The sequence below is a fragment of the Seriola dumerili genome, unplaced genomic scaffold (genome assembly GCF_002260705.1).
Source record: "Seriola dumerili isolate Sdu_G_001 unplaced genomic scaffold, Sdu_1.0 BDQW01000052.1, whole genome shotgun sequence".
In the NCBI taxonomy this organism is placed as follows: Eukaryota; Metazoa; Chordata; class Actinopteri; order Carangiformes; family Carangidae; genus Seriola; species Seriola dumerili.
The window spans coordinates 14,677,290-14,699,187 of NW_019174307.1; the positions used below are offsets into that span (position 1 = coordinate 14,677,290).

General features: G+C 37.5%; 1 protein-coding gene across 1 annotated transcript; it reads right to left on the bottom strand.

Annotated features, from left to right (window-relative positions):
- Window positions 1-380: 380 nt before the first annotated feature.
- LOC111218230 (ankyrin repeat domain-containing protein 10-like) lies at window positions 381-16,222 on the bottom strand. Its single transcript, XM_022740423.1, has 6 exons — window positions 15,849-16,222; window positions 14,795-14,947; window positions 13,626-13,717; window positions 3,955-4,220; window positions 3,317-3,424; window positions 381-991 (listed from the first exon to the last, which is right to left on the bottom strand). Exons 1-6 carry the CDS (start codon window positions 16,044-16,046, stop codon window positions 759-761), a joined length of 1,050 nt encoding a protein of 349 aa, XP_022596144.1. The 5' UTR covers window positions 16,047-16,222; the 3' UTR covers window positions 381-758.
- Window positions 16,223-21,898: the final 5,676 nt, after the last annotated feature.

Sequence of the window (21,898 nt, forward strand, 5' to 3'; positions counted from 1 at the left end):
TGATTGCAGGGTACACAGCCACAGTTGTGTCCCTACACGTGAGGCCAGAGTGGGGTAGCCTCATTGCTACGCCCGATAAAATGGGCTATAACACCACTTTGATTAATGCACTTGGTCATCTATACATATTGCGCCCTACATAAAATTGCTTTGTTGATGAAAGTTGATGCGTTTTAAAACAACGTTTGGAAGTTTCGTAATTACTACGATTTCCTATGCAGCCAACAAAATAGAGTTATCAATGGCTTACAAGGCAACCTTTTGCAGGATAAGGATTTATTTCTGTTCAACTTATCTGTATACTTGAAGCAGTCCAAAATAAAATGACCAAGCTTTAACTTTTGTAAACCTTTTTTTAATTAATAATGAGTAACATGGAATGCACATGCCTTGTTTTTATTGACAATGGAGGCGGGGATCACCCCATTTCTAGCTGAAACAGAAACAAAATTTAAGTATTGGCAGTGGTTCAATACAGATGTCTACTTTAGTGTATATCATAACAAGGCTATTTACAGCTTAATCACACTTTATAAGCTAAACAAACACTTTCTCTTTAACACAAAATCCACTTCTTAATAAACTCATTCACATTTCAGATCCATCCACAACAATGGGCCTGCCCTTTACAACAACAAATAATAAATGAATAAATGAATAACTGCACCACTCAATGGTTTTAAGGCAAATGAATGCTTGTTTAGGCATACATGAGATTCAGGCAAAAAGGACGGCCTGTTAACTAGATCCTTTGTACTTTAGGATCCATGGTAAAGAAGCATGGTGCTGAAAAGGGCATGGTCATACAACTGTTCTGCTTTCACAGACTTCTGGTGCTCCACCTGGCTGCCTGCTGTGTTGTTGATCTCAGGTGAGTCACTGTAGATGTGTTGGTCGTGGAAGATTTCTGCTGCTGGGTCATACCCAAATGGAAGCTGTGGTTGATTGTGACCATTTGAGGAAAGATCCTCACAGTGTCTCTCATCTGCCACTGGAAATGAGACAAATCGTCAAAGGGCATATAAATAATGTCACCATATTCCTGCTTCTAAAATTAATTAATAATTAATAAGAGGCAGGAAAAGCTAAAAAAAAAAAACCCCACAAGGACTGATTTTGTTTTGCACAACTGTTAACAGGGTGCTCATTAAGAGCAGCTAGCTAAAGAAAAGTCATTTTGTGACCACATTTCCACACACAAATTAAATGTTCTGCAACACTTTGGATTACACACAAAAAGTTCATCAGAGAATGACAAAAAACCCTGCACAGTCTTACGTAATCCAACAAGTATTGACCTGAGACCATGTTTTAAATAGGTCACATCCTGATCTTCTTTGGCATAGTTAGTACTGTATGACACAGTGACCTAGTTCTGTTTCCACTGTGGTATTTAAGCTATTGCACTAAGTCAAGAAAATCTTGAGTCTTCCAGACACGTTGGCATGCCAGGATCCAAAACCCAACACAAGATGGGCTGATTTAAATGAGCAAGTTCTAGTGAAATAATATTCATCTTTATAACCCTTCATTTACATTAGTCTGAAAATTATTCTTTTAAAAAATTTTGCAGGCCAGCAAAAGTGTCATAAGGCATGACTTGACAGATGCATAAGAATACATCAAGAAAGAAAAGGCCACCAGTCAGATTTATAAAATTTGTCAACATTTAATGATTTCACACAATCAAGTACAAAGCTAAACCTGCTCAGTACTAAGCACCGAATGCTCCAAATTTAATGACTATACACTCAATCCTTCTTGCATGTAAAACAAAATCAGACACCACCTTAACATGAAATAGTACTACAAAATACAGAAAGAAATTCCCTTGCCACTAGCTATAAAAGTTTTAAATAATGTACATTAAGTTATTGTTCCAACTATTCAATACAGCTCAAGGAATAAGGCTTTTTGCAAAGTGTACAAATCCATGCAAATTTTCTTGAGCAGTACTGTTAACTTGTAACTACTGATTGCAAAATGGCCAAATACCAATTTCAAAATCAGACTGGGTATTATTATATAACAGAGATGTGCAAGCCCTGCTAGTTGCTTAAAAGAACTTTGCTAACACGCACACAGTGAACATTCACCATACTTGAGAATCAATTAAGCACACAGCCAAAATGAACACAAAGGAAGTGCAGAGTAACAACAAAATACCAAGCCCATGGATCACTATGTCTTAGTACATGACATCTACAAACTACAAAAAAAGCTGCACAGAGAAACATTATTTTACAAGCTACATTCATGTTGGGATATGCTTTGGCATAAGGTAATTTTTGAATATAAAAACAGCCTCAGCGTATGCATGGTGGCAGTTAATATCAGGAGACATTTCCTTAGTGTATATTAAAGAGTGCTTAGGCACACATCAACGTTTACAATCAAATATTATTTAAAAGAATACTTGAATTATTAAATTCAACTGGAGGAAAAATATATTCCTACAAAAAAATCCAATTAACATTTAGATTACATTTCATTTGTGTGAACTTTTTCTAACCTGTTATAAAAGAATATAACAGCTTTAGCTTAGAATTGCTACTGAAATCCACTTTCGTTTCCAGCACAAGGCCAATTCAGGTGACCAATGATGTCGCCCCTTTTCCTACACTATAACGGAACAATGCATAATTGCATAATGAGAATCAACAATGTAAGACTGATTTGAAACGTGACCACGGCTCATTTTTTCCATTAAGCCAGTATGACCTACATTTGCACTGGTGATGCAACCGTGTCGAGGGGAATGTCAATTATTTTGCGTTATCTAGGATTTTGTTGTATAATTGTGCAAAACAAAACTCACCCTTTTACTATGAACCTAAAAAAATAAGGATTACACAACAATTATCTAGATAACTGGACAGATGCATTAAATATAACTGTAATATGAAAAGAAGAAATCTTAATACTTTTATCCATCCCAGTATAATCAGGAAAATGGAAAAGTATAAAATACAGCACACACACTGCTATACATCTTTCAAATGTAGCCTACCACCAAATCAAAACAAATATATTCCATTATCCATGTATTATGCAAAAGAATTGCGATACCAAAAAGATACACTGCACAAATGGGAACATTAAAGTGTGTAACTATACACACAAGCCTTCTACAGGTAGGCATAAGAGTTGGTGCAGCGACAAGGGGTCTGCATTGATGCCACAGTGATGACCTCCAGCTCTTTAGTTGCTGGGCTTGACCTGTCCTGTCCCCCCTGGTCCTCACACTGATCCATGGGCCCCGGCCCCTGAGGTGGTGCAAACCCATTCAGCCCAAATGCAAAGGGTCCTGGCCCACCTGTGGTTACAGTTGCTGCCAACTCCATGTTCATGCTCTCCATCTGGGTCTCTCCAGCACCACCCAGTGGCCCATTCCCATTCAGCATTTCTGGCGGCATGCCCAGACCTAAGAATGAAATAGATGCACACAAAATTAAAGCCATGACTGACAGTTGGAAATAACTTCATGTTTCCTTAAAACATGCCAACAATACAATGGATCAGTCTGCTGAAAACTATGCCACAATGGCAGGCTCAAGCTGAATCTTATTCATCCTGCATCCATTTCAAAGTAATTTCTTACTTTAGAAATTAAAATTATGCAGATTTTTCCCCTTAAAATAAAAGTTTAAACCCATTTCTATTAACTCATTCAATTCTCATCTGCTTACATTCTAAGACTAAAACAAGGTAATCAGAGTCTAACAGAGCTGTGTTAAGTACAGTTGTATCAGATATACAGACTGGATTTTTTTCTTACAAATATATCTTCAGTAATTATTATTTAAGCATACAGGTTGTGTGGCAGTCTTAGCTAAATGTACTATTGTTCAAACTTGAGTACAGTAATGTCATTTTCCTTTCAAAGAAATTTGCAAAGATATTGAAATGATCCAAAAACAACTGAAAACAGATTTGATTAGCTTAGTGACCCACCGTTAGGTCTAGCCTTCTTCACTGGGTTTGCTTCCATGCCATCGAATGACCTCTTTCTGTTGGGCACGCCATTCAAGAAGCTGCGTCCCTGGATGGTGGGGTGAGCGTGGCCCCCATTCTGGGTCATGCCATTCAGAAAAGCCCCGTTATGGGACTGAGCCATGTTTTGTTGGAAGTTCTGGGCATTGGAGAGAATCTCAGCACACTCCTGGAATCCCTGGGCGTGGGCCAGGTCAGCAGCAGTCAGCCCACTGGCATTCCTCATACTGCACAATGGGAAGAGGGAGTGTTAGAGACACGCACTGTACGTTCGGTTTACACAAATAAAAAACAAACAAAATAAGACAGGCCCAAGCGCACACACGCAGGCACACACATACAGACTCATTAACCAAATATTCACACACAGACAGACACACAGATGTATAGAAATAGCCTGTGCTGCTCTACCCCCTCACATCCTCTTCGTCATCTTCATGAGAGATGACGACTGATCCCTTTTGGATCATTTGGATCTTCCATAGAGCTTAACTCTTGAAACAGTTTCCAAATTATTAGGGAAACGTGTCTGCTGCAAAAGGACATGATTAAGACATCTGAAGGTATGCACCTGTTAATTTGATACCTGAAACGATTTGACTAACTGGACAGGATGACTGAATCCAAAGATCATTTCCACAGTGGATATAAAGAGCTTGACAAGTGTGACACTGTGGAGGTTTTTTCAAGTTTTGAAGGTCACGGTCATCTCACATTTCGGACGTTGATACTGCTCAAGGATTTTTGAAATCGTGCATCAAAATTCCTGGGAATAGTTTTGATATTTACCAAATTTGCCCTGAATAAACAGAGCAAGTGCACCTGTGCATATGAATGCATGATATATATGAAGATGTGTGTTAAGGACGAAGGGTTATAATGAAAAATAATATGCATTTCTGAACAAAAGTGATGCCACAGAGCCGGGCAAAGTAGGATTGTAGAATTTTTCCAAACAAGTACAAGATTCAGACGTTCTTGCTCCAAAAGAGGCGACGATGTAGCAGACTTGTATCTTCAGGGGAAACCCTATTGAATGAGTTCTTATTAGGCAGGATGACAGAAGGAACCAAATGCAATCTTCAATCATCAGAAATCCAGATGTCTTCTCCTAAAACAGTGGCACAATCAAGATCCAGTCTTCGTCTTAATTCAAGAAAAATGAAGAAGACAATGAAAAACAGGAGAATCAGCTGTACTACTGTCAGAGGCATTTGTACAACCATTTATAACTCAAATTAGAGTCTGTGCAGGTCCAGTTGTGTTAATCATATCCAGTTGCAGCAGGAATAAGGTGATTTTCTGAGTGCAATAATGAATGAGCAAACAGTGCTGTGTCATAAGTTTTCATTGTTCAGACTTACAGACGTACATGGTACTATAGTATGGAAGCAATGTCACTGGACAATAAAACTAGAGCAAATTACTTATCTTATCAATGCAATAAAAAAATACTATACTATAAAAATACTATAAGAAAATATAAGAATAATCTCTTATTCTTATTTTGTTGATACAGTAATTTAGTAAATAAACTGCTGGGTACAAAACAGTCCATTGTCTCCTGGTGCTGCGAAATTAACGTGCAGGAACACGTGTCTGCTAGTCAGCTATTGAGATGGACATAGAAAATATCCCACTAACCAATAGATGCCTGTTATCTTAATGACGAAATTTTCCCTCCTCTCCACCGGCCAGTTACAAAACAATACTGTACTTGTTCTGAGCCTAAATGTCACACTGCAAAATGAGTTCTCAAAGCAAACAGCCATGTCTTTGTCAAAGAACTGGGAGCCCTGGCCCAAATCCAAGCTTGTACTTATAATTAAAAATTAAAAAAAAAATTTAAACTTTTCCATCAGTAACTATTTTATATGCATAAGAATACATTAGAGAATCAGTAATGCCCATCTGCAGTGAATGAAATGGTATATTTGGTGGATGCCTAAAGAACCATAAGATCAAACACCATTTTTATTCTGTTCCATTTAGCTATTTCTTTAAGTTGCCATTGACATTGACTTCCACACAATGAGGCGGTTTTATACACTGTTGCTGTTTGGTCATTCATTTTGTTTTGAACTTTCTCTGTATTTTTCTCTAAACAGTTGTGCAAAAAAGAAACATTTCAAGAACTAGTGAAAAAACATTTTATAAAGAATTCAAGATTTAAAAAAACAAAAAAGTAAAAATCACACAATAACTTGTTGCACATTACCCGTCCCCTTCAAAATTAACGCTTCCAAGGGATTGTTCCAAGATATTACATTTATACTGAAAACCATTTTGTGATAAGGTAGATGGATTGGTCTCACTCTAAGGAATTAAATGTCATTAGCTACTGTTATTAATCCTCAATCAATTCAACAATTTAGTATTCAAAAGTATCACTCTTCTAACAGAAATAGTTCCCGGAGCAAAAATGTATGGACCAGAGAGGCATTAATAAATAACAACATTGCTGTGAGCAAAGTCCATTTTAAGGAATTTGCTGTATTATTTTATCCTTTACACAATAATCAGGTACTTTTGACTACATTGTTATAATTCTTTACATATTAAATTCTGCAAAAAGTGTTTGTTGTACATGTTGCCCACAGGAAGTCCAGTGGTAAAGCGTACAGCCTCTGGAGCCACATGTGTGCTGATCTCAGATTAGATCCCACCACAACCTTCCTGTCTCTACAACTCAAGCTTAATCTCAGTTTTCCAACATTTGGAAATTTGATACATAAGGTAGCTATTAAGCCCCTGCCTCCACCCACCTCATTTTAGGTAGTAAGAGAGGTAATGTTCATTGACAAATTAGCCATTGTAGAAATTCCTATAGATTCTTAGTGCAGTCATGAAGATTTTCAAGTGCCGTAGTGTTACAACAGCAGATGTTGTGGAACTGTTCTGTTTTGGATATACAAAAGGACAAGCTGGACAATCTGAAAGTGTCTGAACCACCTAAAATAACTGACTCCAAATCAAATTTTCAAAAAATTTGTGAAAAAAAATGATCGTTTCCAGGTAATCCTACAGGTGTGTATCTCTAATAATTCTCAGTACATTTCTTCAATAAATCCCCAAGTTACTCCATTAACTATTCTATTCTGTAGTTTAACTTTCCTCATTTATTTATTCCTGTCACAATCAATTTCTCTTTGCCCTTATTAGATGACCCCTGTATAACTGAATAATCCCTTTATAATTACTAAATAATTCAGTTATTCCTTTAGTGAGACCTGACATCTACAGTATGCACTGATCCAATAAAATGGATAACTGTGGACAACACTAATTCACCAACGTTTAGTTTGGAAATGTAAAAAGGAAGCGTTAATTCTTTGTAAATGCCTGTTATGCTTTGCTTTTCGGTCCTAAGCACACAATATGTATCTTCTCTAACTATCGTCTAACCTTCCAGAGGCAACCTATTATCATGCTACATGTTGACATGGGACTCACGTGATTAAACCTGTCCATATAAAAGGCTCCTATGGTTAGTTCACAAAATCAAAAACAAATCATAAAATAAAAACAAAAGACTAGATACAGGAACAATCATGGATAATAAGCAAAGCATGCAGGTCTAAAACTTTAGTTTTGATTCATAAAAACCTAGCATTAAAACCAATCACCGCAAGAAATACCTCAACAGTTTGCCAGTGTGTAGATAGGAAGCGATAGTGAGAACACTCAATGCCACAACAGTGCGGCTATCCCAGGGAACGGGGCAGACTCAGCAGTGTCTATTCTCCCCCTTTCTAGGATTACTTGAAAAAACCAAGTCATTTCCAATTCAATGGCTGCAAAACATTAAGACGTACGGTTCTGTTTCTGTTAACAGTATAGAAAACTTTTTTTTGTAACTTATTGTCACTTTCATAAAGGAAAAGGTGACAAAGATTAGATGTCAAAACAGACTATGATACTGTATAGGGTTAATACTGTGACATACAAAATAAAACATTTCTGTGTATAAAGTAAAATATTTGGCACAGTGAAATGACAGTGAATAACCATTGCAACAGGATGAGTGTTAGCATTAAACAGTTAATAGTTCAGTACATGATGCTATGCAAATCTAACCCATCTCACTCAGCTGCTCTAAGCCTCTGTCTCTGCACTACTCTCATCACCGGCAGCCTCTAAACACTGTCCTACCTGCTGCTAGCTTTCTAATGGACCACTTTAACACTTTAAGGCTCATGACAAATTAAAAAAAATATATTTTAATGACAAAGCTTGTTTAAACAAAATTTTGAGATATGGGGGCAGTTCAGGGATAGATTAGAAAAAGGTCATTTTGTTTGCGTTTTTAAAATCTATGATTGTTTGAACCTATCTAAATCACATTTAGAGGTGGGCCCTATGGAAGGTATCAAAATTATCAGGGCCTTGTTTAGAAATAATTTTCATGGCTTTCATTAAATATCGTGTATTTGTATTATAATCATACAAGGTAAAGTTTATCTTGTTTTTGTCCCATTAATGGTATGGATATTAATTTTTTTATGTTTTTAATTTCCTTTCAGGTCTTATGTTGTAAAATAAGATTTAATTTAGACACATGAACCAGGCGCAAAGATTAACATTGTCACATTATGATTATATGGAGAGAAAGCTGGCAAATGAGAAGGGGTGGGTAAGACCACAAGACTGTTCAAGTTTTCCCCAACAAGATCATTTAGATGTGATAATGTCCCAATGGATTCACTATCTAATGAGACAAAGATATGCATCACAAGAGGATGAGGACACTTCCCTCTTCTGTCATTCAAAACATTAATTCCTCTGTCCAGAGCCAGGGCTATGCAGTGAAAGAGTTTGCAAGAAAATGACTGAATGGGGAATAGGAAACAGAGACATGTAGTTCACTGAAGGAGTTCCTCAGGTGGTTTCCAACCATGACACCACTGGTATCATTAAAAAAAAAAAAACTCCACAAATCTGTGTAGCCGACATTTCAAGTAAATGTATAAAAGCCTCTGAGGGTGAAAGCGTTAGTTCATATTTTAGACTGTGAAATGCATTTAAATATTTCAAAATAGATGAACTATCGGGCCCCTGATCTCAACAAGCCCACAGTCAGTCATCAGGTGCTATTGGCTGATTATTTGATCCCCTGTGGCCTGTAGTTTTGTGGTGTGTCAGCCTTACTCAGCAGCCGTTTGGCCAACTGAGCGTGCTGAATAAGTAGCAGAGGCAGAAGGTGAAAGATGGTTTACTAGCTGTTTCGCCTAATGAATGAATCCATTTAGTGCGATTTCTTCTCACTTCAATTGCACCTCTTCTTTCTTTTCTCTTCCACAAGCCATGGGCTAAGTATACCAATGCAAAGACGAGCAGGAAAAGTCCCAGCAGCAAAGTGTTGTGAAATATAATCCAAGGATACAGAAGATACGTGGATACAGAAGAGCAGAAGATGAGGGCCCTTTACTCAAGAATCCTCCCACATGGAGTCAACAAGCTGAATCATTGGAAGAGTAGAATTCATGCAAAGAAAAATCTTTGCGAACAACAAGGATTTAATTATTTACACAAAGTTCAGTGTCCATATCATTGTGATGCGAAAAAATCCTGCTTTTATGATGCAATAAATATAGTAACACCACTGTTAGATTTGGATTTTAATTTGAAAACATGACCAATAATGTTGACATACATCATATGGATGACAAGTTTTAAAAAAGAAAAAATATTATACCATTAGATCTAAAGCTATAAATGGGAATAATTCACTGGAGTTTATCTTCTGAAATACAGACACCATAATAGTGTATCTGTGCGTTTGTCAGTGAGTCAACCACAGTGTAATCCAGAATGGCTTTTGCCTGGCATTCACCCACAGAGAGAAGAGAGGCTTTGCCAAAAGGAGCCTTGTTTCCTTTGTAGCTTTATGAATTATAATGCAGTAGACTGTTCATTATTTTCTGATTATCTGGATGGCAGCACAGAACTATAGGTGTGACAACAGGGAGCTTGAATCTGTCAAAAGATGATATAAACACCATACACATATGGCCAGAAAAATGACAAATCTCAGAAAGAAAATTGAGAGCATGTGGCAGGTGTCCACTAAAATCTTCATGTTACCTTGAAAAAGGACATTCCTACAATGCGATGCAAGGTTTTAACCTGGAGAGAAGGAGAGTTTCACCAGGAAAAAAAATGTACATGCAAAATATTAATGAAGCTGAAATAAACTCTAATTTATTGTATATATTGTTGATCTGCTAAAATATTATGACAATTCAAAAATGGGTTATAACAGCTGAAAAGGTAAATTTATTACCCTGTTTATGTTCAGTTACCTACTGAGTTTTTCTTTTCTTTATCCTACAAACAAGAACTATTTAGATAGGATAGTAATTAGACCTGTATTTAGTTTTGTGAAAATAGCAATTAATAATCATAATTACTTTTTATTTAATAATTATTTTAAATGGCATTGTTTTTAAAAAACATATTCAATTAAAACTGACATCATACACAATCTTTTTATGAAATGATGTTCCACATTATTTTTCCTGTTATAACATATTAAACATCAAACAAACAATAAAATATTTATTGTCAAAATGGCATAAATATTAAATTCAGTGGTGTGTTTGTATATTTCATTATATATTTCATTTCAATTTTAAAGTATAGGGAATATTACAGGGAAGATAACAGTACGGGGAAGTTAGGTTTAATGTTATTTTGTCATGAGCCTCATTCCCACTTGTGTGCCTTAGTTTCCCTCCCGGTTGTGCCCAACTACATTTCTTTGTCATAAACTTAAAAAAATTACTTGAGAATAAACTAAACTAAATACAATATCTATAATCTGCAGGGAAAAAAAGTCACATCATCATTTTCATCATAAATATTACTTATCAGCTGATAACCAAATGCACATTACATGATGTCAACAAGAAATGAAGCATTTATTAAAACAGCACAAAACCATTGCATTAAATATTCTCAAACAGCCAAAGCAACCAGGGGTTTCATATGCTTTAGAAAATTAAGTTTCAATCTGTAATAAAAACCAAATCACTGATCCTTGACTAAATGGTCTCAAAATCTAACTTAACTGACTCAGCTGCCAGGGTCAACCATAATCCATAAAATTATTTATTTGTTTTTTGGGTTTTTTTCAATTCCTTCATTTTTAGTTGGTGTCTGTTGTCCTTTGGGGACATGCAGTCTCTGAAACTGCGAGGAAGATATACATTACACATTATACATTTGTGTTTCAACAAATTTCAAAAAGGTGTGTTGACATTTGCATTCCTTTTTGAAACCAGAGTAACGAGAGGTAACTCAAGGCCCAAATGAAATAGTACCAGTGTCAGATTTTATTTGACATTGCCAAATACTAATGTCTAATGTGTCTAATAACTAAAATTCACAGCCATTATTTCACTATGGCAAATGTCGTTAATTTTTCCACTGACATTATTGAGTGAGCTCAGATTTATTTGGCCACATAATGACTACTTTCTCTGACGACAGCATAAAAACATACAAAAACTACACACAAGAAAGGGTGCATCTGTAGACTCCCTGGTTGTTTTGGGTTTCTCTAATTCAATGGGATCAGAAAGAAAAGGCATAAAGCTTGTTGCAAAAAAATGAAACTCCAACCAAAGTGTTAATAGTTAAAATGTTATGGTCAATCCACCATCTGAACTGGTAAATCTATTGTTAAAATATGCTGCGACTTTTAATATCTTCACATTTCTGCATTAATTCACCAACTTATGCATACTTTTGAGCATAAACCCAAACTGACTGATTAACTATGATTGAGTATAAGTAACAAGCTGCACAAATTCTGGCATTAGGTAAATTGAGTGCTTAGTTCACTGACTTACATGACCTTTGGGAAATAATAAGTATGATCTGTTAAGACAAGCAAGGCTAAAAAGGAGTTACATGATTATGTGTAATTGTTTCACCTCCCTGCAGGTCTGGGATCTAAATTTAGAAAACAGGAAAAATGGGTTGTGTCTCTTACGCCTTTGTACACGCTTCAGTTGCACCAACCATAACAAAATGTTTTCTATAAATGGAATAATTCCAACAAAGCTGCCAACTGCAAAGGTGTGGCTGAGCATTATGACTGAGGCAGATTATTTATCCAAATCCTAAAATACCTCTAAGAAACAGGGGGGTCTGGGCTGGTTAAATTCATAATGTAACATTTATGATCTCACAATCCATATTTACTTATCTTTATATTACTGTATTACAGCAAAACCATTTGTTGTAAGAAAAGTCAAATGGCGCGTTGTAAAAAAGATAAGAATGGCCGCAGGCCATAATAGTCTCAACAAAACCTGATCTTGCAGTTCGTGTGAATATGAAACAAGTTTTGTATTATCTATACAGTTTCATTCTATGCAACAGAAATATAGTCTTTTCTTCCTGACACTAAAAGGCCTTCAGAAATAGAGGCAATGTGCATTTGGTCATCCAGTCAAGCTGTGTATGTAAGACACTAACCAAAACAAATGTTAACAAAGAAAACCACACTCTAGATTTAACAAATATCATGCAATATGGCCTAAAAGACTAAAAACAGTTTATCAATCTTTACATTAAGTTGTCCTCGAGTTCGAGTAATAATCGTGCTGGGTTTACAAGAGTCAGTTTAGATCAAAGGTGCCATGCTGAGTTAATTATCAACTTTTATTAAATCGCAGCTTTTCCTCAAATCATAAAGGTAATATAAAAGGTGCCTGCTGAAAGTAAATTTAATGAACTTATGAATCATTCTCTATGAACTCAATATGTCTGTAGATAACATTATTACGCACAGAGGGCAACTTAATGTGAATTGTTGCAATGATAAACAACAATTTCAAGGATTAACAAAATGTGTCACATTTTCAAGGGAGCACCATCAATTCTTTTATTATCTAACAACACATCTCATGATCAAACTATTTTGATATGAAGTGGTAAAACAATCAACACTCTGTTTTATTGTCTTTAAACAACAGTTTATCATTCTGCAAAAGAAACTGTCAAAAGCTGACATCTGATTTCTAGTTAAAATTCCTTTCTTAAATAGGCTTTCATGTTTAATAGACTACATTCTTGTATGCTTATTATTTAAAAGACGCTGGGAAATGTAAATGTTTTATGCAATTTTCAAGAATACAATTTTACCACCAGAATAAACACATAACAACAGGTGGTGTTTATCGTATGGCTCTTAAAAAGGCTAATGCTGTACTCAGTTTGAACACTCAACTTTGACAATGTCACCAGGATTGCTTACAGTGATCTATAGTATACAGCTTGAATATATTAATGGATAAGTTACCATATATAAGAGCAGCTTCTTTCTAAGTGGGTATGTGTGAAATAGTCATTGTATCAAAAATATAATTTTCCAAATTACAAAGTTTATATTTGTGTAATGTAGTTCAGTTACTGTTCAAATTTGTTCAGACCTGTAAAGGTAATTTGCAGATTCTCTCACTTTCTAATTAGCCATATTTTGGAATCTGCTCATAAATGCAGTATTTAAATTCCATCACTGCTCTGATTTGAGTTTGGTGGTGATCCCTTGTAAAGGTGTAACTGAGTAGTGGATAGTACAGAGGAAAAAGAAATGTGGACACAGGACTGATCACAGGACTTACTCAGCTTTCGCTCCCTGAATCAAGAGAGCGTTGATACACTCCAGACTGCCCGCACGAGCAGCCTTGTGGATGGGCGTCTCGCCCACATAGTCCTGAATGACGACAAAAGACTGCAGTTACACACACACACACAGAAAAGTATGACTATGTTGTGCACAAGAACAGTAATAGGAGCCAAAAAACTTCTCTGATTCACATACTAAATATATACATGATAACGTGTTTAACCAAATATACACTCCCTTTCTGCCTCCATTTCCAAAGTTAAACAGACTCAAGGAACGATAACAGGGTGCAACTCTGCAGAGCCTGAACTTTTAACCCAGACTTCACCACCACCCACACACATTTACAGTTACACATTAGTAAGAGTGCAGATGGAAGAGAAACACACACACTCACACACAAACCAAGAAGGCTGTCTCTAACCACAATGCAATGTGGGCTGAGCTCTACGCTGTTATACTGTCCCAACAACAGCCACCAGGTCAAAATGTTATAAATCCAATAGAGCTTATGAATCCTACAATTTCCTCAGGTGTTTATTTGAAGAAATGCTGAGCAAATTCAAAACCAATTGTTAGTAATGTGTTTCATGATGACGACAACACGTTATGTCATTGTGACCTACTAATCAGATTTCTCTCAACTGTGCAGCGCAGCATAAAATATAGCCCCAGAGCCTGAGTCTTTTGCATGGGAATACATGAAAAGGCAAAGCCGTGATGAGTAAAAAGCACAGCAGTAACAGAAAATGTGGCAGACATAGATAACCTGAATGTAGGTCAAGTGGAGGGGTAAGCAATAGCAATACACTGCAAGGGTCGTGATCCCAAGTGATCCTCCTTGATGGGATCAGTCTGAGCTCACCCTCTCACACAGCTCTGCTCTTTTTATTCACACATTTGTACTTCTACCAGTATACATTTTCTTTTAACATAAAAGTGATTTATTGTTAAATGGTAATGCAACATTTTAATGTGCACTTTTCCTTGTAGCATACTCAGCATACTTCATTAAAGATCATGGTCACACAAGTCTCTCAAAAAGAAAAACTCCTTAGAACTTTTCTTGACTTGTTGGGTGAGTTTCAAAGCACCAAACTGCATTATATAATTTTCTGATGTATAGTGTGCAGGCAGGTGTTGAGTGTGCATCTGATGCCATACCTGTCTGTTAATATCTGCACCAGCTTGGAGTAGCCATAACAAGCACTCAGGGTGGCCCCCAAATGCAGCAATGTGAGTGGGCGTCTGTGCAAACCTGGAGGTCACGGCATTCACACCACAGCCCACCTGAACCAGACGCATCACACACTCCAGCTGTGTACAGACAAAAGGCAATGCATTGAAAGTCCAACAGATTATAACTTATCTGCAGTGATTCATTCATTGTTTTTGAGGAAGACACAGGGCAGGTGTAGACAAGTATAGTACAGTGGCTGGAGAGGCAACACTGTACTAGCTACTCAGCCTTCTTTATAGCTCTGGCTTTCGGCATGCACCCAATTTCTGTGCAAACTGTAGGCCTGCCCTTTCCATGGTGTGGTTAGTGTAAAACAGATCTTAGCACAAGTATGTATGTCTGTTTAGGAGAGGTCAACAGACCTCAATAGTGTTAGAAATGAGTCGTTAACGTTTAAAGTTGACTTGAAAGTTGCTTTAAATTAGTAATGTATTCAAAAATAAAGCTTACACAAGTACATAAAAACTTAATTACTGACCATTACTTCAGCTTTGAGCTCATGAAAATATCCTGCTTTTAAAATATTTTGGACTTAAATGTTCAGCAATAACGGCACCGTTGTGATTAAGTTAATTAGCGTCAGTTAAAATAACTACCGTTAATGTTTCTCGTAACGTTGTCGTCTCTTTGTCAACGGCTCATGTAATGGCCATTAAGTTAACGTTAATATTTTCCCGCTCAACGTAACCTTTTTGCTCGCAAGACCTTACGTTTATACCTTAAATATAATGCATACCACTGTATTTTATAACTAAAATTAAGTTAGCTGGAGAGCAGAATCAATTTAACGTTAATAGTCCATTGTCTGCCTCCAGTAAACGATGGCTGCTGGTTAGTCTCATCAGCTAACAGTTAACATCAGGAAATGGCCGAGACGAGGCTCATGTCGGAGAGCGCAGACGCTCATTCTGGACACCGTTTCACCAACATGTTCATGAAGAGAAACATGGTCATTCAAACAATAAGCTGGAGACCCACCTTTCCGAAATGAGCAGCCCAGTGTATGGGCGTCCAGCCGTAGAAGGTGTCCTCCACGGTCAGGTCAGCCGGGTTTGAGGTGCACTGAAGGAGGGAGCACAAGGCACCGACATCTCCATCCCTGCAAGCCCGATGGAGAGGGAAGCGGCTGTTTAAGACCTCCTCACTCGAGAATCCAGACTCCACTCCCACCGACATTGTTACAAAACGGAGAAAAAAGTCAGTGATAGCTAACTACGTGTGAGCAGAAAACAAAATGAGTGGGTAATGTTTGATTCCTGTCGTTGATGGGGTGCCCGTCTATCAGGACACACGCCACCCTGGCTGGTGTGTCTTTCTGCCTGACAACACAAAGCAGACAGGGCAGAGCACGCGCCGAAGTGAAACTTGAGAAACGCTGAGTGAGCCGCAAACTCCGGACTGGATTTCACTGTCCCACATTCCCGACTACTCTGCTTCCTCTGATTAGGTGTGGCCTTTGGGCCCAACATCAGCGACAAAGTATTTTCTCATTGCTATTTAGAGAGTTCGATACGAATAGAGTTTCCATTAGTACTTACAGCCTCCAGGAAATAAAAATACCCATGTGCTGGTACTAATAACAACCAGGGAACAAGTCTCGCCAAGGCTACTCGACTTTCATATGTTTCCAAACTAACTGCCAGCCATATAAATACACTGTATGAAAGGAACCCCAAATAGGCTTGAAAACTCACGTGAGTACTAAGTGACAAAGTTGGGCTTGCTTTAAACCGTATAGGTAGTGATTAAGTGACACCTTTGGCTGCCACAATAGCCATGCACTGAATGTGCTGAGACCATTCAGTGCTACACATAGACTGTATATACCATGTACTCGACTCGACTCGACTCGACTCGGCTGCTGTTGGAGCTCTCGTACAAACTCGTTGCCCTCCCACTCCCGGTACATACCGAACTGCGGCCCGTACGTCGGAGAATGCCGAAGAGATCTCTTCTGGGGTTTTGTCAGATTCGTCAGGCAATAGACTGGGTGCTTGATAGCCTGTGGGTATTATTCCAGCTGCCTGCAGAGTTTGGAGAGAGTCACTGCTGCAGTTTAATTTAGTTAGTGCCTGTTAGTGTTATATTGATTTACATACTCCTATATATCCTCCTATTTCTTATTCCCAGGCGGAATCAACAATTTTCTTGACTTGACTTTAAAGCATCAAACGGAACCAAGTGCACAAAATATATTTGCTATACATTATTATTATTTTGCTTAATGTTATATGGCACATATCTATCCATATCCAGATCAGAGGATCTGATCTGCATGACTAGGCTACAGTATGGTTGTACACTTGCAGTTCATTGGCAAAGTGTAATTTATAACTCAAAAACATTTTCTATAAACATTTTAAGATTAATGTTACGGTTGGTCACATTTTAAACCTACTTCATCTATTATTGCTATGCTCTGCATGACTAATGTGTGCAAAATTGCTGTCACAAGCAGTAACCCTGCAACAATAAATAAATAAATAAATCCCACTGTGTCTGCTGTCTTACTTTGATTTTTTTTTTAAATTTTATTAAACGTTATAGCTCTGCTTTATATTGAACACTATTCATACTAAAATACTATAGATACATAAAGAGTTGGGGCACAAAAAATTAAGTTACTCATAACTTTGACTTTTTTTTCATAATTATCTGAAAGTAGTAAGTTAAACTTTTGAGTTAGTGTCATCTGGAGCCCATAATCCACATTTTAGAGTCAGATTGATTTAAGTTAATATTGAAGAAAAATATTACCATTGGTTTCAGTCACACAGTGTAATGTTTAAGTAAATATGCCACTGAACTGGTAACAGACATGTTATTTCTAAGCTTCTTATGCTATGTTTCTTCTTTACCACAAGATGGGAGTATACAACAAGAACTGGACAAACAAGCACGGCTCTAACCATTGCAGACAGGGAGTGAAACAGGTGGTGACACCTGAATATCTGTTTTTCTTATTTTCATATCCTAAATGTTATTAGTATGATAGTTATTTTTTCATAAGGTTTGTTATTGTATATTAATAAACCTTAACATTGCACATGCTATCATCAGTATATGGCAGACGATTATGGTAGCCATTTCTGTTTTTGTGGTGAAGTCTTATTTCTGTACACTGGAGGGAGATATTGACCACAGTAGGTCACCGACTGGATGACGTAGCGTTGATGTCCCTCCTGAACCATAAGAAGCCAGTTATAGGTCAATATCAGTCGGCATCATTTAAGTTCAGATCACTCTGGATCAATGCAAGAGCGTCTCAGGTCCAAATATGATGCAATGTTTGGAGCCATGTATATTTTTAATTTGCCTGGTTTCATTGTCATCATCAGTGGGTTGAATTCTTCAGCTACAGAGAAAAAGACAACAGACGTCATTATGATTACACTGTCAGCAAACATCAGAGCAACAACAACACCCCACTGGTTAAGTGGAGTGTTAAGTTTCTCAACAACTGAAATTGACCCCAAAAGCAGGGTTAAATTTAATTACCTCATGTACTTCTGGGTAGCCTAATCTATAGTAATATATCATAATTTGTGAGTTGATTATGTTTTGCATTAATAATTAGAATCTGTAAAATGTTAGTAACTAAAGCTCTCAAATAAATGTGGTGGAGTAACAGGTACAACATTGGTTCCTGAAGTGCAGTGGAGAAGAAATATAAATGGAAATACTCAAAATATAGGTTCTTCAAAATGACTCTTTTTTATCTTGCTCTGTTAGCCACATTCATCAACCATCTTTCCACTTTTACAGACCAGCTTATCCTGTGGAGATGAAGTATATCCCAGCATGCACTGGGTGAGCTCCAGAGCTGTTTTTTGTTCGAGAAAGGCTTTGGAGTGAAGAGAATGTTAATGAACCTCAGCGAGGTGCGTCATCCTGACATCACTGTGATGATATCATGCTCTGCTTCATTGGCAAACGATTGAGAACACGGTGGGAGGCGCCTCATTATCCAGTTTTCCCATCACCTTCACCTCTCTTCAACAAGTGGCATCTAGGTCAGTATTTACAGATTTGAACACTAATTAGTATGAGAGAACACAATGGTATGCAAAAAATGTTTTGGGTAGGGGGTGATCAGTTCACAGCAAGTGCACCCCTCCCTATTCCCATACTGTCCCTACTCATCATGTGAAATCCTGTGCATAACTCACACACATACGCATGCACTTTAGTGAAAAAATTAACGGATGTTCCAAGTATAGAACAGAGTATGTCACTTATTGCCATGTTGAACAATATTTCCACTCATATTGTGTTAAAATGCACCAATTTAACATAGGTTATATTAAACTGAATATCACTGGAGAAGTGTAGCATTACTGTAGAGTGAAGTCTTGTTTCAGGTGTTCCTGTGTCACCAGAAGTTTTTAGAAATGGTTATGTATGATCAGTGCAGTGTCATTTTAAAGGAGCACTCCACTGATTTAGCATTGCACTTCTCCAGTCAAACATTGTCTGATGATGGACAGTTAAAAAATGATCAAAACTGCTGCAGCAGAGCCAGAGATATCTATTCTTTTTTTTATTCCTGCCATTCTTCTTCCTTGTGAAAACATGGCACCTGCATTACCCACAATGCAACTAGACAGCAACAGCTCAGTCTGAGATTTAGGTTAGGTTAGGTAATGTTCAGGTAATCATATTCTGCACATGCAGCCATTTTTTGACAGGACAATCAAATGAGGCTCATAATGGGCAAATGGTTTTGAATAATAGGCATTTGACACAGTATAAATATCTTTTGTAGGATAGTAGGAGCAATAACCTATTCTTTACTTGGTTTTGATATTTAAATAACGGATTTGATATTAGAATTTCAGTACTTTCATATGAATCCATGCTGCAGCAAAGGCACAACAATCTGTGAATGAGTGAATGTGTTGCTGAAGTGTCTTCTGTGAGGCCATAGTGTGACAACTATGTGGTCGCAATGTTAGCAGTTGTGCATTGTTATTCAGGTCATGCTTCATGTAGCCAGAGAGTAGTTTTCACTCCATTAGCTGTGTGTCGCCATTCAGTTTTATTTAACCTCCTCTGTCAAGTATAAACTGCTCCTCATAAGAGACATGCTTTGCAGTGTTGTCACTATGTCACCAAGTTTCTAGAACCAAATCTTTCACAAAGACAGATTCATTTTGCTGCACCACTTTCTGACCAAGATAAATGAACACTGTACAGAGAGGAGATTTGTAGCATAATACAAAACCACAGTGGAAGATGAATACAAGATTCAAAGTGCACTTTGCTAATGCATCTTACGCTGACAGTTTCACGTATTATTTAACCAGTGTGATACCAGTTGAGCCAAACAAGCAAATATATGGTTTGGATTTTTGGCACTTTGAGCCAAATACAGCAGAACAGAGTTTCTGAACACAAAAGATCAGGTAAAATTCACAAACATGGCTTTCTGTAATGATGTATTTTACTTTTTGATCATCTTGTCTGAGTACACTATCTTGATCTTTACAAAGGGGGGAAGTGGTGTGTTTAATCAACTTTGTAAACAAAAAAGAAAACTCGCTGACGCTTATTTGTGGGTGAATCACGTTCAGTACTGTTGAGTGTCAAGTTATTCTGATGAGCTGTCTTTCTGTCTCTTCATGCGTCACTCCAATGTGAATTTGTGGACCTGCTGCCAGGTCCTGTGTCTTGATTCTCTGTCGCTGACCTTGACTACACAGCTACACAGGAATGTCCGCTGATAGCTTATCAGCCTGGGTCAATATCCCACCTGACTACTGTCTGTTTGGTCAGATCGGACATACTGACCTGAAACTCTGTCTTCAAGCTCACTTCAGTCCACCTAGTCCTGCCTTTTCTTTGATAATCCTGCTGAGGTGAGCGAAGCACTGCGGCAGCTCTGACAAAACCAGATTAGACCATGTGACAAATTCAGTGAGTGAGTGTGTCTTTTTGCCATTTCAGAGGTATAGCATTATCCTATTTGTCTTGCTAGTCTTCCCTTTGCATGTTCCTTCACCAGAGTTACGTGAGTACAAAGGATTGTTTGCTGACGTCTGATAATGCACCTCTGAGTCAACTCCACACAGACGAAAGAGGAATGACGCAAAGGTGTGAGGTATCACTTTGGTAAACAGAAAGGGGGCTGGTGGGTTATAGATGTTGGGCTTACGTGCAAATGTGTGAAATCATTTTCTTGAACCTTCTCCCTCTCAAACACGGACAGACAAAAACACACACAGAGTTCTACTTCGTTCTCAATCTCATAGTAATGTGCTGTACTCGTCACAGCAGTGTAAAAGTACTCTTGTAGCTTATGATCAGTGGTGTGTTAAAATTAGTCTCTTCACTTTCATGTGAAAATGGGTTTATGATTTTTTTTTTTTTAAAGAACTTTCAATTCTAATTGAGATCTACGCTCCTTTCTTTCACGGCTACAAAGGAGGATGTAATAGATCAATATCAGATTTTAAAGTACTGGTTCAGGAGGTTAGATGAGGGATTTGTATTTGGGGCTCTACCTTTCATATAGAGGAAACCACTAATCAGCATTAAGGCTGGGGTATCCTTGAAACGAACAATGTGCCTGCTGTAACAAAGGGGCAAATTAATAATTTAAATGTGTACCATCTTTCCTCAAAGGCATTCAGTGTTGTAGTCATACATACACATGGAAAATGACAGCAGTACTGCAGTTGTGTGAAGAATGAAAAAAAGAGCTTGAGAGAGAAGATCCTGTTTATTTCGTGACTCCTGCTCACCAGCTCAGTCACTCCAGTCTACTTTTTATTGAACCTCCTCTGTCGAGTATGAACTGCTCCACATCAGAGACGTGCAGTCACTGTGTCACCAAGAAGCAAATAATAGAAGCACGGATTAATTTAGTAAGGTGAGATGTCTTTGACGCTGTTTGACAATCCGACAAATTCTTCAGTTGAAAACATACTGACAAGGATGGTGCCAGCTGTGACTCATCTAGCTCAAATTACTATATGGCAAAAGAAGTGAAAAAATCTGTCATCTGTGAACTTATTATTGTCAAATAT

Excerpts from the sequence above, each read along its gene's own strand:
- LOC111218230 (XM_022740423.1), bottom strand. The coding sequence starts at position 16,046 with ATGTCGGTGGGAGTGGAGTCTGGATTCTCGAGTGAGGAGGTCTTAAAC. Across the intron at positions 4,221-13,625 it reads ATTCAGGGAGCGAAAGCTGA|TATGAGGAATGCCAGTGGGC; the intron begins GTAAGTCCTGTG and ends CCCATTGTGCAG. Across the intron at positions 3,425-3,954 it reads GAAGAAGGCTAGACCTAACG|GTCTGGGCATGCCGCCAGAA; the intron begins GTGGGTCACTAA and ends TTTCATTCTTAG.